This window comes from Pleurodeles waltl, chromosome 10 (genome assembly GCF_031143425.1).
Source record: "Pleurodeles waltl isolate 20211129_DDA chromosome 10, aPleWal1.hap1.20221129, whole genome shotgun sequence".
Lineage (NCBI taxonomy): Eukaryota > Metazoa > Chordata > Amphibia > Caudata > Salamandridae > Pleurodeles > Pleurodeles waltl.
Window position 1 is genome coordinate 41730843 of NC_090449.1, and position 19842 is coordinate 41750684.

The window sequence follows — 19842 nt, forward strand, 5'->3', positions numbered from 1 at the left end:
AATTTGAACTGGAGAGCTGTAAAACTCCAGCATGTACCCCTTAACTTACTCTAGGACCCATGTGTCCTGAGTGAGGAGTGCCCAATTCTGTAAGAAGAACTGAATTCTCCCCCCCCCCCCAAATCTCCTATGAATATGGTAGAATTCTCACCTGAATATCCTGTGTCTTGGGAGCCTCTGTGGTAACCTCTGCCCCTAAAGAAATGTTGACGACGCCCTCTGGGTCTGGAGGGGTAGATGGTCTGGTCAGGGCAATGGTCTTGCCAGCCCCCACGAGACCTGTTGAAGGTTTCATGCTGGGAGCCCTGATAAAATCCACGGCCTGACAAATGGTCTCTGTATCGCCTGGCCCTCCAAAAAGGGTGTTATGGAAAACTTTCTTTAAAAACAGATGTGCCCTGTCCAACTTGTCATTCGTCGCCTCAAACTTTGCCAGATCTATGACAAAAGGACCCACAAAGAGTAAGCCCTGTGTAGTCGGACGGGCCTCAGAGGATGCCAGGTCATTCAACTTAGGGTTAATACGCATGAGGATCGACCTCCTACTTTCCATGGACATGGCCACGTTGGCATTACCCAGCTGGCAAATGGCGCCCATCCTATCAAAATGTCTGGGTCAACCGGAACACCAGACTCCCTAGAATGGACTTCAATTCCAGGATTTTAGCAAGGGACCCTGAAATATCCAGTAGATTATCCCAGGAAGACCGCCAGGCTCTGTCCAGTCCTTTCTTGGGGTATCTGGATCATTTTTTCATCACGTTTACCACGGTTGGGCCCACTTCGGGCGTATCGCTACTTTACCATGCAGATCCGGTCTGGGACGTTCAGATTTCAGCCCGCCCTGACATCCTTGTCAAAACCTTGTCTAAGGTGTGACTTAAAATAGTTGGCTACTTCGGGCAGAGGATTCCAGTTGGTGTACCTGGGGATGGACAATCGCTGTTGGATCGAAGGTAAGTATCTTTGGGGGGGCTAGGGCCCGGATCTGACCTGTGATCATGGCGCCTTTTTCTGCTGGGCCCCAGGATGTCGTCTCCTGATCACTGCCTTCACTTAAAGGATTTCTTAGATATATTTTACACCAGAGTTTAATACAAATGTAAAGCAACGCATCGTATGTCTAATGCCACTAAATATTTTATTATGTGATCAGTCAGTTGTGAGATGTCCGCTGAATTACTCCATTCGGATAATAAGCTGACGGTGGCTTGAAGATTAACTGGGAAAGATGGCCATTGGGGATGAGACTGAGAAAGGTCTGACTACAGGATGCTATTGCGGGTTATCAGGAGTCCATTTACAAATGTATTAATGCACATGCACCATACCATACTCAAATGTGTACAGCTCTCTATATATGCACCATAGCACAAATACTCGATTATTCAAAACAAAATAAATAATTCTCTGCAAATCTAGGACTATATGAATATTTAGAAGACCACAACAATGCACTTATGCAATGTCTGCAAAATTAAGGTTAGAAATGCACAAAATTGAGAGTACATTATGATGCCACATGCGTCCATTTTCTTACGATAATGGCATTACTCCTAGTCCTACTCCCTCGCCTTCCTTTTAAACCACTGAGGCCTCCCGCCTCCCCCCTAGACCCTCCCTTCCCCTTTTAGACCCCCCCCCACCCTTACCTCCACCTGTACAAAAACCAAGCCCAAGCAGCAACTCGGACAGTCCGTACCGGGAGGGCGGGAGGGAACGGAAAAGGAAGGCGAGGGAGTAGGACTAGGAGTAATGCCATTATCATAAGAAAATGGACGCATTACCTCCCGTCCCTCCCTCGCCTTCCTTTTAAACCAATGAGACATAGCAAGAAAAACACAGGAGACGGACACTGAGTTGCAAGAACCTTTATTCATATCCTGCCCCAAGGACACCAAAACACCCTACCCCTATTACCTCATAGAGGATAAGACCCGGTGACCTAATACCGACTCCAAACTACCCAAGTCTGATAGCCTATAATGACGCACAAACGTCAAAGGTGAAGCCCAAGTGGCGGCCCTGCAAATTTCCACCACGGAGGTCCCTTGTAGTTCTGCCACTGTAGCCGCCATACCTCTGGTAGACCGACCCTGAATCCCTTGAGGCGGCACTACCCCTTTCAAGGAATAGGCCAACAAAATCAAAGATCTCACCCACCGACTCAAGGAAGCCGTGGAAGGTTTCTCACCTTTACGTGCCGGACCGAAATTCACAAAAAGCGAATCCCCCTTACGAAAAGAAGCCACCACCCGCAGGTACTCCAATAAAGCCCTGCGTACATCCAACGAATGTAAACGGACCTCTTCCTTTGAGGAGGGATCAGGACAAAATGAAGGAAGGATAACCTCCTGACCGGAATGGAATGAAGAATTGACCTTCGGAATAAAGGAAGGAACCGGAACCAGAACTACCCGATCGGGAAAAACCTTACAAAAAGGAAAGGAACAGGCCAATGCCCCCAACTCCCCTAACCGACGAGCCGAAGTAATGGCTACCAAAAAGAACGTCTTCAAAGACAGATGGCGTAAATCACAGTGCCCCAGTGGCTCAAATGGGGCCTCTGTCAAACATCCAAAACCAAAGAAAGATCCCAGGAAGGAAAGGAACGTACTGGGCGAGGAAACAAATTAACCAGACCCTGAAAGAATCTAGGCATCAGGTGCCCTTCATCCTGAAGATTCCGCCACGGACCTCTGAATGCCTGAATCGCCGCCCACTGTACCCTCAGAGATGCTACTGACAAACCCAATTGTGCGCCGTCCTGTAGGAACTGCATCACTTCAAAGATAGACGCGCAGGTAGGATCCAACTCATGATTCACACACCAAGAAGAAAAAACCCGCCACTGTCTACCATAGGAAAGTAAAGTGGAACGCCGCCTGGAAGCCAATAATGTAGAACTCAACGCTACAGGTACCCCCAGACCCGTCAAGCCCCACCGTTCAACTTCCAGGCCGTCAAGTGCAACCTCCTCAACGACACCACTGAGAGGCAGGGAAACTCCAGGGGGGATGGACAAAGAGGCAGAGGCCACATCCTCCCTTCTGCCATCAGCCTTAACAATGGGAACCAATTCGCTTGCGGCCAAAGAGGTGCAATCAGGATAACCCTGGAGCCCAGATCCCTCACCCTCAACAGAAAAGCCCTGAGAAGTTGAAACGGAGGGAATGCATACAACAGACCCCTCGGCCAAGGACATGACATCCCGTCCACCTCCCAGGCCTGGGGACACCGAAACCGGGAGCAGAAGCGATCCAACTTCGCATTTTCTGCGGACGCAAACACATCCAACACTGGAAGCCCCCAAAGCCGAACCAGATGCAGAAACAGAGACTTCCGGAGGAAGAAAAGTTGAGACGAAGGAATCACCCTGCTCAGAAGATCCGCCCGAACATTGACCACCCCCCAAATGTACGTAGCCCTGAGAGAAGGAACCCACTCCTGAGCCCACACAAAAATCTCCCTGGCTAGACTGAACAGAGCCCTTGACCTGGTCCCTCCTTGTCGGTTGACATAAGCTTTGGCCACTAAGTTGTCCGTCCGAATAAGAACCGCCGTCCCCCTCAGGGACCCCTGGAAATGGACCAGAGCCAGAAAGACCACTCTCAATTCGCGCCAATTCGATGACCGACTCGCCTCCCGAGGGGACCAAAACCCCTGAACCTGAGCCGACCCTATCCACGCACCCCAACCGGAGAGGCTGGCATCCGTAGTCACCACCACGGGCCTCAGAGGAGACAAAGAAACCCCTACCCGAAGATGATCTGCATCCAACCACCATTGCAACTCCCTGCGAATCAATCTGGACCCCGGAACCCTGTCCTTCAGAGAACCGGACCCCGGAGTCCACCTTTTCAAGAACCACGTCATCAAGCACAGGAGATGGAAACGCGCCCAAGGAACCAGAAATATCACAGATGCCAAATGACCCTGCAGTCGCAACCAAAGAAGAGCTCGTGGCGCAGTCAGTAATACAACCTTCTTGACCAAGGCCTGGAGTACACCCAATCTCTTCTCTGATAACGATACCAAGCCTAGAAGAGTCTGAAACCGAGCCCCCAGAAAAACCAGATCCTGTGACGGAACTAAATCTGATTTCTCCCAATTGATTAAAAACCCGTGGTTTTGCAGGACCCCCAGAACTTGGTCCACCTGTCTCTGCAACAGGACCCATGACTGGGCATGAATTAAAATGTCGTCCAGATATGGATGAATAAACACCCCTTCTGAATGTAGCAAAGCCACCAGGGGGGCCAGCACCTTTGTGAAAATCCGAGGAAAAGATTTCAGACCGAAAGGAAGAACGCAGAACTGGTAGTGTTCTTGATCCACGGTGTTAGACCTGACAGCCTTAGGGTAGTCACCCCTAACTTTTTGCCTGCCTCCCTCCATTTTTTTTGGACACTGTTTTTGCTGGTTTATAGACTCTGCGCACTTTACCACTGCTAACCAGTGCTAAAGTGCATATGCTCTCTCCCTTAAAACATGGTAACCTGGAATCCTACCTGATTGGACTATTAATTTACTTATAAGTCCCTAGTAAGGTGCACTTTATGTGCATAGGGCTGGTAAATTAAATGCTACTAGTGGGCCTGCAGCACTGGTTGTGCCACCCACTTAAGTAGCCCCTTTTTCCTTGTCTCAGGCCTGCCATTGTAAGGCCTGTGTGTGCAGTTTCACTGCCACCTCGACTTGGCATTTAAAAGTACTTGCCAAGCCTAGAACTCCCCTTTTTCTACATATAAGTCACCCTTAAGGTGTGCCCTAGGTAACCCCTAGGGCAGGGTGCTGTGTAGGTAAAAGGCAGGACATGTACCTGTGTAGTTATATGTCCTGGTAGTGTAAAAACTCCTAAATTCGTTTTCACACTACTGAGAGGCCTGCTCCCTTCATAGGCTAACATTAGGGCTGCCCTCATACACTGTTGAAGTGGCAGCTGCTGATCTGAAAGGAGCAGGGAGGTCATATTTAGTATGGCCAGAATGGTAATACAAAGTCCTACTGACTGGTGAAGTCGGATTTAATATTACTATTCTAGAAATGCCACTTTTAGAAAGTGAGCATTTCTTTGCACTTAAATCCTTCTGTGCCTTACAATCCACGTCTGGCTGGGCTTGGTTGACAGCTCCTTGTGCATTCACTCAGACACACCCCAAACACAGGGTACTCAGCCTCACTTGCATACATCTGCATTTTGAATGGGTCTTCCTGGGCTGGGAGGGTGGAGGGTCTGCTCTCACACAAAGGACTGCCACACCCCCTACTGGGACCCTGGCAGACAGGAGTAAACTGAAAGGGGACCTGGTGCACTTCTTAGCCACTCTTTGAAGTCTCCCCCACTTCAAAGGCACATTTGGGTATAAAACAGGGCCTCTGCCCTACCTCATCAGACACTTGCTGGAGAAGAAACCTGAACCAGAAACTACATCCTGCCAAGAAGAACTGCCTGGCTGCTCAAAGGACTCACCTGTCTGCTTTCTACAAAGGACTGCTGTCTTGCTGTTGCCCTGCTGCCTTGCTGAACTCTTGTCTGGCTGTGAAAGTGCTCTCCAAGGGCTTGGATAGAGCTTGCCTCCTGTTCCTTGAAGTCTCAGGACCAAAAAGACTTCTTCCTTTCACTTGGACGCTCTGTGCGCCGAAAATTTCGACGCACAGCTTGTTTCGCGGCGTGAAAAACGCCGCACACCGACGCTGATCGACGCGACGCCCTCGGGACGATCGAAACTTCGACGCACAACCTCGCAAGGACAAAGCCGCCCGACTTTCCAGGAGAAATCGACGCGACGCCTACCGTGAGTGCGAAACTTTGACGCACGGCCTCGCAAGGACAACGCCGCCCGACTTCCAAGGAGAAATCGACGCGACGCCTGCCGTGAGACCAAAATTTCGACGCACGGCCTCGCAAGGACAACGCCGCCCGACTTCCAAGGAGAAATCGACGCGACGCCTACCGTGAGATCGAAACTTCGACGCGCAGCCCCGCAGAACGACGCGCAGCCGGAAAATAAGCAGGAGAATCCACGCACAGACCCGGGACATCTGGTAATCCCCGCGATCCACAAAAAGAGACTGTCTGCGCGCCGGAAAACGACGCCCGACTTCCCCGCGTGGAAAAGAACGACGCAAGTCTTTGTGTGCTGAGGAGAAATCGACGCACACCCCCCTTTTTCCACGCATCTCTCCGCCTGTGGCCCTCTGAGGAGATTTTCCACCAGAAACCAGGTACTTTGTGCTTGAAAGACACTTTATTGCATTCTAAAGACTTAAGACACTTTATATCACTTCCCTGTGATATTTCTACAATTTTCCATTTGCAACTTTATTCTTTTTGACCTACAATTATCCTGATAAATATTATATATTTTTCTAAACACTGTGTGGTGTATTTTTGTGGTGCTATATGGTGGTATTGTATGATTTATTGCACAAATACTTTACACATTGCCTTCTGAGTTAAGCCTGACTGCTCGTGCCAAGCTACCAGAGGGTGGGCACAGGATAATCTTGGATAGTGTGTGACTTACCCTGACTAGAGTGAGGGATTTTGCTTGGACAGAGGGTAACCTGACTGCCAACCAAAAACCCCATTTCTAACATTGGTGATCAGCGGTGAGGATAGGACTTGTATTTGTGCAGTGACATACAGTAGCTAAGTATTTCACTACCTACCCACAGTTGAAGGTCAACTTGGTTTTTATCTCTTTTTGAAAATCCGTTTTTTTCCTGACAATTTTCAAAAACTAAATCCTCACTCAACATGTCTCTGACTGGGTCTCAGACAGGGGACTTTGACCTAGTCCAGTTGGATACATACATGGTCAAACAACTAAGAGGATTCTGCAGGGCATTAAGGGTACCCACCCCAGGGGCCTCCAGAAAGGAGGACTTTCAAGTGGCGCTGAGGGCCTGGGCAGAAGCCCATTTAGAGGATGATGAGGAAGAGGAGCCAGAAAATGGCCCCTCAGAAGGATTTTCACTATCTATGGATGGTGTTACCACTGCAATTGTGCACCCTTCCAGACCAGGGAGCAGTGTCTCCATGCAAAGCCTGACCGCAGAGGAAAGGAGAGAGGAAAGGGAGTTCCAATTGCAAATGGCAAAACTGAAAATTGAGGCGCAACAGGAGGAGAGGAGGGCAGAAAGAGAAGCCAAACAAGCTGAGGCTGAAAGAGCAGCCAAACAGATTGAAGCTGAAAGAACAGCCAAACAGATTCAAGCAGAAGCTGAAAGGGCAGCCAAACAAGCAGAAGCTGAAAGAGCAGCCAAACAAGTGGAAGCTGAAAGAGCTTTGGCTGAAAAGAAACTATTGTTGGCTCATGAACTGAGTCTCAAGGAGCTGGAGATCAAGGCAAGACAGTCTGAATCCAGCAATAATGGTGGCAGCATACAGACAGGACCTGCTGGAGAAAAGAAGGTTCGTATACCCAAAAATGTGGTGCCCAGTTTTGTGGTGGGAGATGACATAGATAAATGGTTAGCTGCTTATGAAGTTGCACTAAGGGCTCATGAGGTTCCTGAAGGGCAATGGGGGGTAGCTATGTGGGGTTATGTGCCGCCATTGGGGAGGGACACACTTCTCACATTGGATCCACCGGATCAAAACACCTACCCACTCCAGAAAGCCACTTTACTTGCCAAGTTTGGGCTGACCCCTGAGGGATACCGTCAGAGGTTCAGGGACAGCACCAAACAAACCACACAAACATGGGTAGATTTCTTTGATTTCTCTAGTAAGGCACTGAATGGATGGGTGCGGGGCAACAAAGTAGCAGATTATAAAGGTTTATATGACTTGATCCTGAGAGAGCATATGCTTAATGTTACTTATACAGATTTGCGCCAGCACCTAGTGGATAGTAAGCTGACTGATCCCAGGAAGCTTGCTGAGGAGGCGGACCTCTGGGTTAGTACCAGAGTGTCCAAAAAGGTACCTGGGGGGGACTCCCACAAAGGTGGTCAGGGTTCCCAACAGAAGAAAGAGGGGGGAGATAAACTTACAGATAAGGAACTCTCTAAAGGCCCCCAAAAGAATTCCCAGGGAGGGGGTGGCAACCCTTCCTTTTCCAAATTTGGGAAAAAGCCAGGGACATTTGACAAGTCAGGAAAATCTAGCCCCAAATGCATGGAGTGTTACCAATATGGTCACTACAAAGGCGATCCACAGTGCCCCAAGAGGGCACCGTCCACTACCGGACAGGCACCTGGGTTGACTAGTGTAGCACTCGGGGGGAGATGGACCCAGATAGCTGTGGGGGACAGGTAGAGATTTCCCTAGTGTCCCTGGGAGAAGGAGAAATGATGTCCAAGGTCCACATGCCTAAAAATACTTCCAAGTACCGGCAGTGGGTCCTCATTGATGGGCAGAAGGTGGAGGCTCTGCGTGACACAGGAGCCAGTATGACTACTATCAAGAGTCAGCTGGTGTCCACAGAGCAGATAATCCCTAATACATTCCACCAGGTCATAGTCGCTGACAATCGCGAGAGTCACCTACCGGTGGCTCGGGTTCCCTTTGAGTGGGGGGGGGTCTCTGGTACTCTGAAAGTAGCTGTGAGTCCTGCCATGCCTGTAGATTGTCTGTTAGGCAATGATCTAGAGCATACTGCTTGGAAAGAAGTAGAGCTCAGATCTCACCTGGAGATGTTAGGGTTACCTGAGTGGGTCTGCATGACCACCCGGTCCATGGCTGACCGAGAGGGAAGTCAAGGGCATCTGGAGCCTGGAACGATGGCCCAGAGAGCTGCCAAGAGGAGGGACGAGGGGCGCGGGAAACCGGCCCCAGAAGTTCCCACAGTGGCTGACGGGGCTCCTGAGGAGGAGACTCCCGAGCCAACTGGGGAAGACATTGCCACCCTAGGTGACTTACCTGAGCTTGCTGGCTGGCAAGTTGAGGGTGGACCCACCAGGGAGGAATTCTGCAAGGCGCAGAAAGAGTGTCCCACTCTAGAAGGGTTGAGGAAACAAGCCTTAAACCAGGCAGCAGGTGACGCCTCTGGCAATCACCACCTATATTGGGAGAATGATCTCCTCTACAGTGAGCCTAGGGTTTTGGGGCAGCACGCGTGCTGGTGGTCCCCCAATGTTACCGAGCCTTCCTACTGGGTCTGGCTCACGACATTCCCCTGGCAGGACATTTGGGACAAGACAAGACCTTCAACAGGCTTGTCACCCACTTTCACTGGCCCCAAATGAGGACACACTCAGACAAATTCTGCAGGGCTTGTCCTACCTGCCAGGCTAGTGGTAAAGCAGGAAAGAGGGTTAAAACCCCCCTGATTCCACTTCCTGTCGTTGGCACCCCCTTTGAAAGGGTGGGCGTCGACATTGTTGGCCCCTTGGACCCCAAAACTGCCTTAGGCAACAGGTTTATCCTGGTTTTGGTGGACCATGCCACCCGGTACCCAGAGGCAATCCCTCTGAGGACCGTAACTGCATTGGTGGTAGCCAGAACCCTGATGGGGATATTTACCCGTGTGGGATTCCCCAAGGAGATAGTGTCTGACAGAGGCACTAACTTCATGTCCGCGTACATGAAGCATCTGTGGGATGCGTGTGGTGTAACCTACAAGTTCACCACACCCTATCACCCCCAGTCTAATGGGCTTGTGGAGATATTCAACAAGACCCTGAAAGGCATGATTGGTGGCCTCCCTGAGGCCATGAGGCGTAAATGGGACGTCCTCTTACCATGCCTTCTCTTTGCTTACAGAGAGGTCCCCCAGAGGGGGGTAGGGTTCAGTCCCTTTGAGCTTCTCTATGGGTACCCCGTCAGGGGACCCTTAAGCATTGTCAAGGAGGGATTGGAGAACGCTCCAAAGACACCCCCTCAGGACGTGGTCAGCTACATGTTGGCCCTCCGCAATCAGATGACCCGCTTCTGGAAAGAGGCCCAATGTAACCTGGAGGCCAGTCAAGAGGTGATGAAACAATGGTATGACCAGAAGGCCACTCTGGTAGAGTTTCAACCTGGAGACAAAGTGTGGGTAATGGAGCCAGTAGAGCCCAGAGCTCTCCAGGACCGCTGGTCTGGCCCATTTGAAATAAAGGAGCGGAAAGGGGAGGCCACTTACCTAGTGGACCTCCAAACCCCTAGGAACCCCCTAAGGGTGCTCCACGTGAACCGACTAAAAGCTCATTTTGAGAGGTCGGAGATCAACATGCTTCTGGTCACAGATGAAGGAATGGAAGAGGAGAGTGAACCTCTCCCTGACCTCCTCTCTGCCCAAGAAGGTGATGGGTCCGTAAGCGGGGTCATTCTGTCTGACTCCCTGACTCTAAACCAGAAAGGAGACTGCTATGAGCTGTTGGAGCAGTTCTCCCCCCTCTTCTCCCTTATTCCTGGACTGACCCACCTCTGTGTTCATGATATTGACACCGGTGACAGTCTCCCTGTGAAGAACAAAATTTACAGGTTGTCAGATAAGGTGAAGGCCAGCATCAAGGAGGAGGTCTCCAAGATGTTGACGCTAGGGGTTATTGAGAAGTCCAGTAGTCCCTGGGCCAGCCCAGTGGTGTTGGTCCCTAAGGCTACTGCCCCAGGTGCGAAGCCAGAACTCCGGTTCTGCGTGGACTACCGGGGTCTCAACTCAGTCACACGGACTGATGCTCACCCCATCCCCCGAGCTGATGAGCTCGTGGACAGGCTAGGCGCTGCCAAGTTCCTGAGTACGTTTGATCTTACTTCAGGGTACTGGCAGATCGCCCTGACTGAGGGGGCTAAGGAAAGGTCCGCCTTTTCCACCCCTGACGGCCATTACCAGTTCCGGGTGATGCCGTTTGGATTGAAAAATGCCCCCGCTACCTTCCAACGGTTGGTTAACGGGGTCCTGGCTGGCAAGGATGCCTTCTGTGCAGCCTACCTGGATGACATAGCTGTCTACAGTTCCAGCTGGGAGGAACACCTGCTCCACCTCAAGGAGGTGCTTCAGGCCCTGCAACAGGCAGGCCTGACCATCAAGGCTAGTAAGTGCCAGATTGGGCAGGGTTCCGTGGTGTACTTGGGACACCTAGTAGGTGGTGGCAAGGTGCAGCCACTCCAGGCCAAGATCGAAACTATCAAGGCCTGGCAACCACCTCGAACCCAGACTGAGGTGAGAGCCTTTTTAGGCCTCACCGGATACTACCGCAGGTTTGTCAAGGGCTATGGTACCATTGTGTCCCCCTTGACAGAACTCACGTCCAAGAAGCAACCTAGGTTGGTGAATTGGACAGAGGCTTGTCAGAAAGCCTTTGACGCCCTGAAGGAAGCCATGTGCACGGCCCCCGTGCTCAAGGCCCCTGACTACTCCCAGGAATTTATCGTGCAGACAGACGCTTCAGAGCATGGCATAGGGGCAGTTCTAGCACAGCTGAATGAGGAGGGCAGAGATCAACCGGTAGTCTTTATTAGCAGAAGGCTATTACCACGGGAACAGAGGTGGAGTGCTATTGAACGAGAAGCTTTTGCTGTGGTCTGGGCACTGAAGAAGCTAAGACCCTACCTGTTTGGGACTCACTTCCTGGTTCAGACAGACCACAGGCCCCTCAGATGGCTCATGCAGATGAGGGGTGAGAATCCAAAACTCTTGAGGTGGTCCATTTCCCTACAGGGGATGGACTTTACGGTGGAACATCGCCCAGGGGTTGACCACGCCAATGCTGATGGTCTCTCCAGGTACTTCCGCCTTAGCGATGAGAGCTCCCAGGAGGTCGGGTAGCTCTCCCCACTTGCAGCTGGGGGGGACACATGTTAGACCTGACAGCCTTAGGGTAGTCACCCCTAACTTTTTGCCTGCCTCCCTCCATTTTTTTTGGACACTGTTTTTGCTGGTTTATAGACTCTGCGCACTTTACCACTGCTAACCAGTGCTAAAGTGCATATGCTCTCTCCCTTAAAACATGGTAACCTGGAATCCTACCTGATTGGACTATTAATTTACTTATAAGTCCCTAGTAAGGTGCACTTTATGTGCATAGGGCTGGTAAATTAAATGCTACTAGTGGGCCTGCAGCACTGGTTGTGCCACCCACTTAAGTAGCCCCTTTTTCCTTGTCTCAGGCCTGCCATTGCAAGGCCTGTGTGTGCAGTTTCACTGCCACCTCGACTTGGCATTTAAAAGTACTTGCCAAGCCTAGAACTCCCCTTTTTCTACATATAAGTCACCCTTAAGGTGTGCCCTAGGTAACCCCTAGGGCAGGGTGCTGTGTAGGTAAAAGGCAGGACATGTACCTGTGTAGTTATATGTCCTGGTAGTGTAAAAACTCCTAAATTCGTTTTCACACTACTGAGAGGCCTGCTCCCTTCATAGGCTAACATTAGGGCTGCCCTCATACACTGTTGAAGTGGCAGCTGCTGATCTGAAAGGAGCAGGGAGGTCATATTTAGTATGGCCAGAATGGTAATACAAAGTCCTACTGACTGGTGAAGTCGGATTTAATATTACTATTCTAGAAATGCCACTTTTAGAAAGTGAGCATTTCTTTGCACTTAAATCCTTCTGTGCCTTACAATCCACGTCTGGCTGGGCTTGGTTGACAGCTCCTTGTGCATTCACTCAGACACACCCCAAACACAGGGTACTCAGCCTCACTTGCATACATCTGCATTTTGAATGGGTCTTCCTGGGCTGGGAGGGTGGAGGGTCTGCTCTCACACAAAGGACTGCCACACCCCCTACTGGGACCCTGGCAGACAGGAGTAAACTGAAAGGGGACCTGGTGCACTTCTTAGCCACTCTTTGAAGTCTCCCCCACTTCAAAGGCACATTTGGGTATAAAACAGGGCCTCTGCCCTACCTCATCAGACACTTGCTGGAGAAGAAACCTGAACCAGAAACTACATCCTGCCAAGAAGAACTGCCTGGCTGCTCAAAGGACTCACCTGTCTGCTTTCTACAAAGGACTGCTGTCTTGCTGTTGCCCTGCTGCCTTGCTGAACTCTTGTCTGGCTGTGAAAGTGCTCTCCAAGGGCTTGGATAGAGCTTGCCTCCTGTTCCTTGAAGTCTCAGGACCAAAAAGACTTCTTCCTTTCACTTGGACGCTCCGTGCGCCGAAAATTTCGACGCACAGCTTGTTTCGCGGCGAGAACAACGCCGCACACCGACGCTGATCGACGCGACGCCCTCGGGACGATCGAAACTTCGACGCACAACCTCGCAAGGACAAAGCCGCCCGACTTTCCAGGAGAAATCGACGCGACGCCTACCGTGAGTGCGAAACTTTGACGCACGGCCTCGCAAGGACAACGCCGCCCGACTTCCAAGGAGAAATCGACGCGACGCCTGCCGTGAGACCAAAATTTCGATGCACGGCCTCGCAAGGACAACGCCGCCCGACTTCCAAGGAGAAATCGACGCGACGCCTACCGTGAGATCGAAACTTCGACGCGCAGCCCCGCAGAGCGACGCGCAGCCGGAAAATAAGCAGGAGAATCCACGCACAGACCCGGGACATCTGGTAATCCCCGCGATCCACAAAAAGAGACTGTCTGCGCGCCGGAAAACGACGCCCGACTTCCCCGCGTGGAAAAGAACGACGCAAGTCTTTGTGTGCTGAGGAGAAATCGACGCACACCCCCCTTTTTCCACGCATCTCTCCGCCTGTGGCCCTCTGAGGAGATTTTCCACCAGAAACCAGGTACTTTGTGCTTGAAAGACACTTTATTGCATTCTAAAGACTTAAGACACTTTATATCACTTCCCTGTGATATTTCTACAATTTTCCATTTGCAACTTTATTCTTTTTGACCTACAATTATCCTGATAAATATTATATATTTTTCTAAACACTGTGTGGTGTATTTTTGTGGTGCTATATGGTGGTATTGTATGATTTATTGCACAAATACTTTACACATTGCCTTCTGAGTTAAGCCTGACTGCTCGTGCCAAGCTACCAGAGGGTGGGCACAGGATAATCTTGGATAGTGTGTGACTTACCCTGACTAGAGTGAGGGATTTTGCTTGGACAGAGGGTAACCTGACTGCCAACCAAAAACCCCATTTCTAACACACGGCAAACCTCAGGAACCTCTGAGAAGATCTTGCCACAGGCACGTGCAGGTAAGCATCCTGCAGGTCCAGCGACACAAGAAAGTCCCCTTGCCTGACCAATGGAAAGATAGTCTGAAGAGACAGCATACGGAAATGCACTGTCCTGATCCAAGTATTCACCTCCTTCAGATTGAGCACTGGTCGAAAACCCCCTGAAACTTTCTGCACAAGAAAGAGGACCGAATAAGTTCCCTGACCCCTTTCTTTCAGTGGAACGCGAGAAATGGCCCCCTTGACCAACAAGTCCCTTACTCTGTCCAATAATGCCCTTCTCCTTGACCCCCCTGAAGGCAGAGGGGTGGGACGCACCCCTGAATCTGGAGGAATCCTCACAAAATCGATGACATAACCATTGGCCACAATGTCTAGCACCCAACGTTCGTTGATACTTTCCTCCCAAGCTGAAAGAAAGTGACTCAGCCTTCCCCCAACCGGCCCTATGCCAGGCCCACAGTGATTGTCAGGACCCCTTCTTGAAACCACCCCGGTTCGCAGGAGCTACCTTCTTAGGAGAAAAACGCGGCTGAAAACACTGTTTCCTAAATGAAAAGGATTTGGCCTCCCTATTCGGAGAAGATCGGGAATGCTTCTTCCACCCTTTATTAGAAGTAGAACCCCCTTTATAAGGTAAGGCATGTTTCCGTTCCTTAAACGCCTTGGAAAGCATGGATGGCAATTGCTCTCCAAACAAGTTACGACCTTCAAACGGCAGTCTCAGCAAGGCCGCCTTCTCCCCTGGGTCAGCCTTCCAGGAACGTAACCAGAGGGTCCTACGAGCCCCAATCAAAGCCCCAGAGGCCAGCGCTGAAGTACGGACCTCATCTGAAGAAACATCCGCCAACAATCTGGCCTGTTGCTCCATAACAGCCAGGAGCTCTGAACATTCTGCACCTTCCTGAACAGCCACCGCCAGCTTATCAAAGTCTTGCACCAACGACTGAGCCACATAAGCAGAATATATACCTGCCCTTAGTGCCAGATTCTCACCGGCAAATGCCCTTTTAAGACCTGAATCCACTTTACGATCCGTGGTATCCGTAGGCACACAATCCTCTGGATTTACCGCCGTTTTACCAATCAGGGTAGCTAAAATTGAGTCCAGGCGGACCGAAGGAGGTAATACCTCCTCACCCTCAAGTAAATACAGTTTCTGCAGGAATCGTGGAACCTGAGCTTTATCCACATCTTTCCATTCACGAAACACCATATCCTTCACAGGTCCCTGGAAAGGCATGGCAAACTTGAAAGGGGTCTGATATTGAGGAAATAAGTGAGAATCCGAGCTTGAAGGATGAAACACTGGGAAACCCAAATTGTCCCGAACATGTGCCATCACCTCCCACATTTCCTCTCTGGATACATATTTACCCCCAGATGATGTAGATGGAGCCTCATCACCCTCACTGTCTGACGAGGACTTCCTTGTAGCAGCCGATGAATGAGAAATCTTAGAGTGACCAGTCCTGGTCACCCCTACTTGAAGAGCCCTGGTAACAGCCACTTCAATCATCTCCTGCACCTCCTCCCTGGACATGAGGGGAGTGCCCCTATCCTGTAACTGTGAGCCCCCAGGAGTGGAAACTCCAGCAGCACCCTCCTCCTCAGAGGAGGAAGATGAGACAATCCTACGCCTCTTTGCCTGAACCTTCGGCATGACTATCCAATAAACACTGCCTTACATCCCAAATCACTCCCCATATATAGTGACTAGGACCTGCCCCCTAGAAATAAACCAATCCCCAAAAAGGTCAAACATTCCTGGCCAAACAATAAAACTGCGGGCAGAACGCCCGTCCTACCAGTCGATTCCTGGCATCTCCGCCCAGAAATCTCCATCCCGCAGCTCCTCGCTGCTCAGCAGCGTGGTAACCCGGAAATGAAAGCCCCAGCCACAAAGGACCGGTCGACCCCGTCGGCCGGCCCTCATTCCGCGTAGTTCTGAGCAGCCCGGCTGCTCGCCTTCAAACGTGACCAGCTGCCGTACTCCTCGTGGAGCTCCGCACCCCGAGGAGCACCTTCAACGAAGACCTCCAGGCCCCGCTGTGAAGGTAAGGGAAAGAAAAAACGTCTAGCGTGGGCTAGACGAAAGAAACAGGAGGAGGTAAGGGTGGGGGGGTTTTTAAAAGGGGAAGGGAGGGTCTAGGGGGGAGGCGGGAGGCCTCATTGGTTTAAAAGGAAGGCGAGGGAGGGACGGGAGGTAATGGCACTATTGCCAGCATGGGGTCTTTGTGTTAGGGACTGTATATAAAAATTAGAAATGCATAAATAATGGGCACTTTAAAATGCCACAAAACAATATGAGCGATCACAGTGTTGACTATGTTGCTTGAACATGACCAAGACACCATCCCCCAACAGCCGATAAGAACACGGTGCACCAGCATACGAGCTGCAAACAAGAGCGGCTAATTCCTTGATTCATAGAGTTTGGTAAGTCATAAATCATCTTGGCTTTAAAGACCCCAACAGAGCTCTCCTGAGGAATGCCCGCCGCTGGGATAGACGGGGCACCTGATTACCCAGTTGCAACTGGTGTATGCCATCTGTAGTCGATAGGTATGGTAGCTGCTTCAACATGCCTAATTATTTCAATACAAATACTTCTTATTGCCTCGTGATATGACATGCCCTAATATTTCATTGCAATAATAGACATGCACATTGCATTTTGTAAAGAAAGGGACATGAGGGTCGGACGCCATTTATCCGATGAAATAGTTAGGACTTCAGCCGTGCAGGTGGTAAATCGAGCCATGTCTTTTTTATTCGAATTTTGGTTTTGTGGCATTTTATGAGTCGAACGTGTTCACAGATAATCATACTCGAACGGTGCGGGAAAACAGAGAAAAAAGATATGTGGCGAAGTCTCGCAATACTCTTTTATTACTCGAAGTATAGGTAAAGCATGATGCTTCTGTAAAGTTGTTCGGATTTGCCAGTGTTAGGTCTGATGATGTGCTGCCAATGCAAGTAACAACGCCATATGTTACACAACACTCAGTTCCGAGAGCGTTCTCATTAATGCTGCTTTGTGACGAAACAGTTATGTGACAATTTTTGTTTAAAAAACATATCAAGCTCTCTGTCTTAGTACCATGACAGAGCACCTTTTTATTTGTCCCGGTTCCTAAATGTGTGTCTTGCAGTGAACACTTAGGGACCGATTTACAAAAGCTTTTACGAGTGTGTGAAAAATGAATTTCTCTGAATATCCCCATTTAGGATGTTTTCAGTAGCAGTTCACAGACGTATGAGAGAGTGTGTAAAACAGGGCTGCAGGAGTACTACTGTAGGGTCTCCATAATGCCTTGGTGAACAGCGCCTTTAGAACGACTCAACATCAAGGACCCATTTTCCTTCTGGCAGCCATTTCTTTTCATCTCAACATAGTCTTTCTTCCATGTCCATGCATTTAACTACAGCGCTTTTAAATAGGGAAATCATTACTAAAAACAGGATTGGACTGTGGAGATTCTCTAAAGGAACAGTGATGGATGTGCAGGATCTGAGCGGGTTTGCTCAGGGTTAATAAACGAAGAAGTGCATGAATATAGAATATCAGACCCTAAACCGGTGGTAGGCAATTGACAAATCTCCCTGGAGATCTTCAGATATTACAGTGTTGAATGCTTCAGTTTGTTTTTGTATATTTAATGGAGAGAATAAATAATTAGTATTCTTATTTTGTCTTTCTCTCAGGCCAGGGAGTGCTGAAACCTTCTGTGATACTACTCACAAGCGACCAGGACCCTTCAGCACCCGTGTTGTACATCCTGTGTGTCGTCAGCCACTTCTACCCAGGAGTCTTGGAGGTGACTTGGAACATCAATGGCAACGCAACCACGAGTGAGGCCACTGTGGCACCAGTCTTGGATGGAGATGCCTCCTACAGCCTTAGTAGCCTACTGGAGCTGCCCAACCACATTTGGAGAAACTCCCCATCCATCGCCTGCGAGGTGCGACATGACTCCTCCTGCTCCGTTATCTCCAAAACTCTGCAAGAATGCAGTGAGCTGCAAGAGGGAAGCTAATGAGTGGATGTTTGTGAATACCAAGCTTTTGTGATACCTTGGACTGTGATCTGTTAGGTGTGAGGTCAAAATGATTCACACTTGTGTATGCACTGATTCTTAAATGAGGCATGAGTGTCAAATGAATATGTCTTCCTCAGCAGGACTATATTTGTCACAATAAAGATGGGATCACTAGTAAAGCCGCCTCCTGGGAAGATGCAGCACCAGCAGCCACCGAAGTAGCACATAAAAACCATCACTTCATGTTGGTGCTGACTCTTTTCCAAATACTCTACCATCCTCATGCAGTTGTTGAAAACACTCAGCATCCTTTGTCTTGACTGTGAAAAAAGACCAACGTTTTCATTTAGTGAATTAGGTGGGAATGGAAAATCCTCTTGTTTATGGACTGTTTACAGGTGTCTGTTCCTTCACTCGAATGTTGGTCTGGTGGATGCGAATTGTGCCCCCAGATTTTGCTGCATACTTAGAAATTGCTCTATGAATCTGAGGATTTCCAGTTCCACCGAACTACAAATAAACTCTCAAGTGTCCAGAATGCCCATGAAAATCTAGGTAGCGCATCATGTCTGTCTTTCTTTCTGGTTACTCATCCAGCGCACTAAACCATACTGAAGGAATTGTTACTGTCATCTGCAAGCCAGGAAAGAATTAAAAAGGCTCCATCTTATACTTCTCCAAGGCACCTGTGGTGCTGTATTACATAAATCAGCATAAAACGTGCTTAAAACCCTAGTCATACCATGAGATGAATCTATGTAAAGTAATTTGCGATCTTTGACTGTAATGGCAAAACACACTAATGTCATTCATTATTTTTTTACCTAATAAAAGCTTGACAATACATTATTGCTTATACTGAGTTTTTTCACTGACACAAATACTACCTTAAATTTTGACAAGACATACCTGGCTGACCCACAACCCCATTTATCAGTATGGAAGGTTACTACAAGACTACTACTTCAGATGCTCTAACATGACTTTGTAAACCAGCTCCGACATGTTCAACTCCCTATTAGTAATAATGCAAAGAACACAATGTTCTTTCTATGTGTACTGATTATGTATGATTAGTCCCTGAATATTCCATTGATAGTCCTACTTTAGATATTTTGGTTCCAAGTCATAAAGGCATGTAAGAGCATTTAAAGAGTACTACAGGAGTACTATTTTACATACTCGAAAATGCCTTTGTAATTAGGCCCTGTTGTGCTTAATTTTGATTGCTTCAAATAAAATAGTACCACGATTAATCAAATTGAGTTTTTTTAGGATTCCAACAGTATTCCCCTAACATAGGTGAACAAGGCCTGTTTGTGATATCTTACATTATCATGATCACACAAATGGAGCTCATCAAAAGTTTTGTTCATTGCATTGTTTTCATCACAGAATAAATCCATTTGAATAACACTTATAGGTGGCTTGATTTAAGCTTGGCTGAAAATGTACATGGCTAAACACAACACATGCAATTTCTTCTTGATATCAAGAGTCTAATTTAGGGGCTATGTACAATTCTACATAGCTATAGAAGCAACTGGCATCAATATTACAGGTGGACAAGGAATTGTAAAAAGTTGGGACGGGAGAGCAAGTCAGTAGAATGAACAGATATAGGAGTCTCGTAGGAGTGAAACTAGAGAGATATGAAAATGTTGAATGTTTCTTAAAATATTTTATATATCTCCTTTTTGTTTGGCCCTCTTTCTAAAAGATTGACTTCCACAGTGAAATAGTTTGATGTATTTTAAGATTATTAAATATCA

At 48.9% G+C, this 19842-nt stretch overlaps 1 protein-coding gene across 1 annotated transcript in view; it reads left to right on the plus strand.

Moving 5' to 3' along the window:
• LOC138260689 (immunoglobulin lambda-1 light chain-like) overlaps nucleotides 1-18822 on the plus strand; it is a 47074-nt gene extending 28252 nt beyond the window's left edge. The window contains exon 3 of the mRNA XM_069209186.1: nucleotides 17736-18822. Coding sequence (XP_069065287.1) covers nucleotides 17736-18067 — 332 coding nt within the window. The 3' untranslated portion in view covers nucleotides 18068-18822. The remainder of the gene's footprint in view (nucleotides 1-17735) is intronic.
• The last annotated feature ends 1020 nt before the right edge of the window (nucleotides 18823-19842 follow it).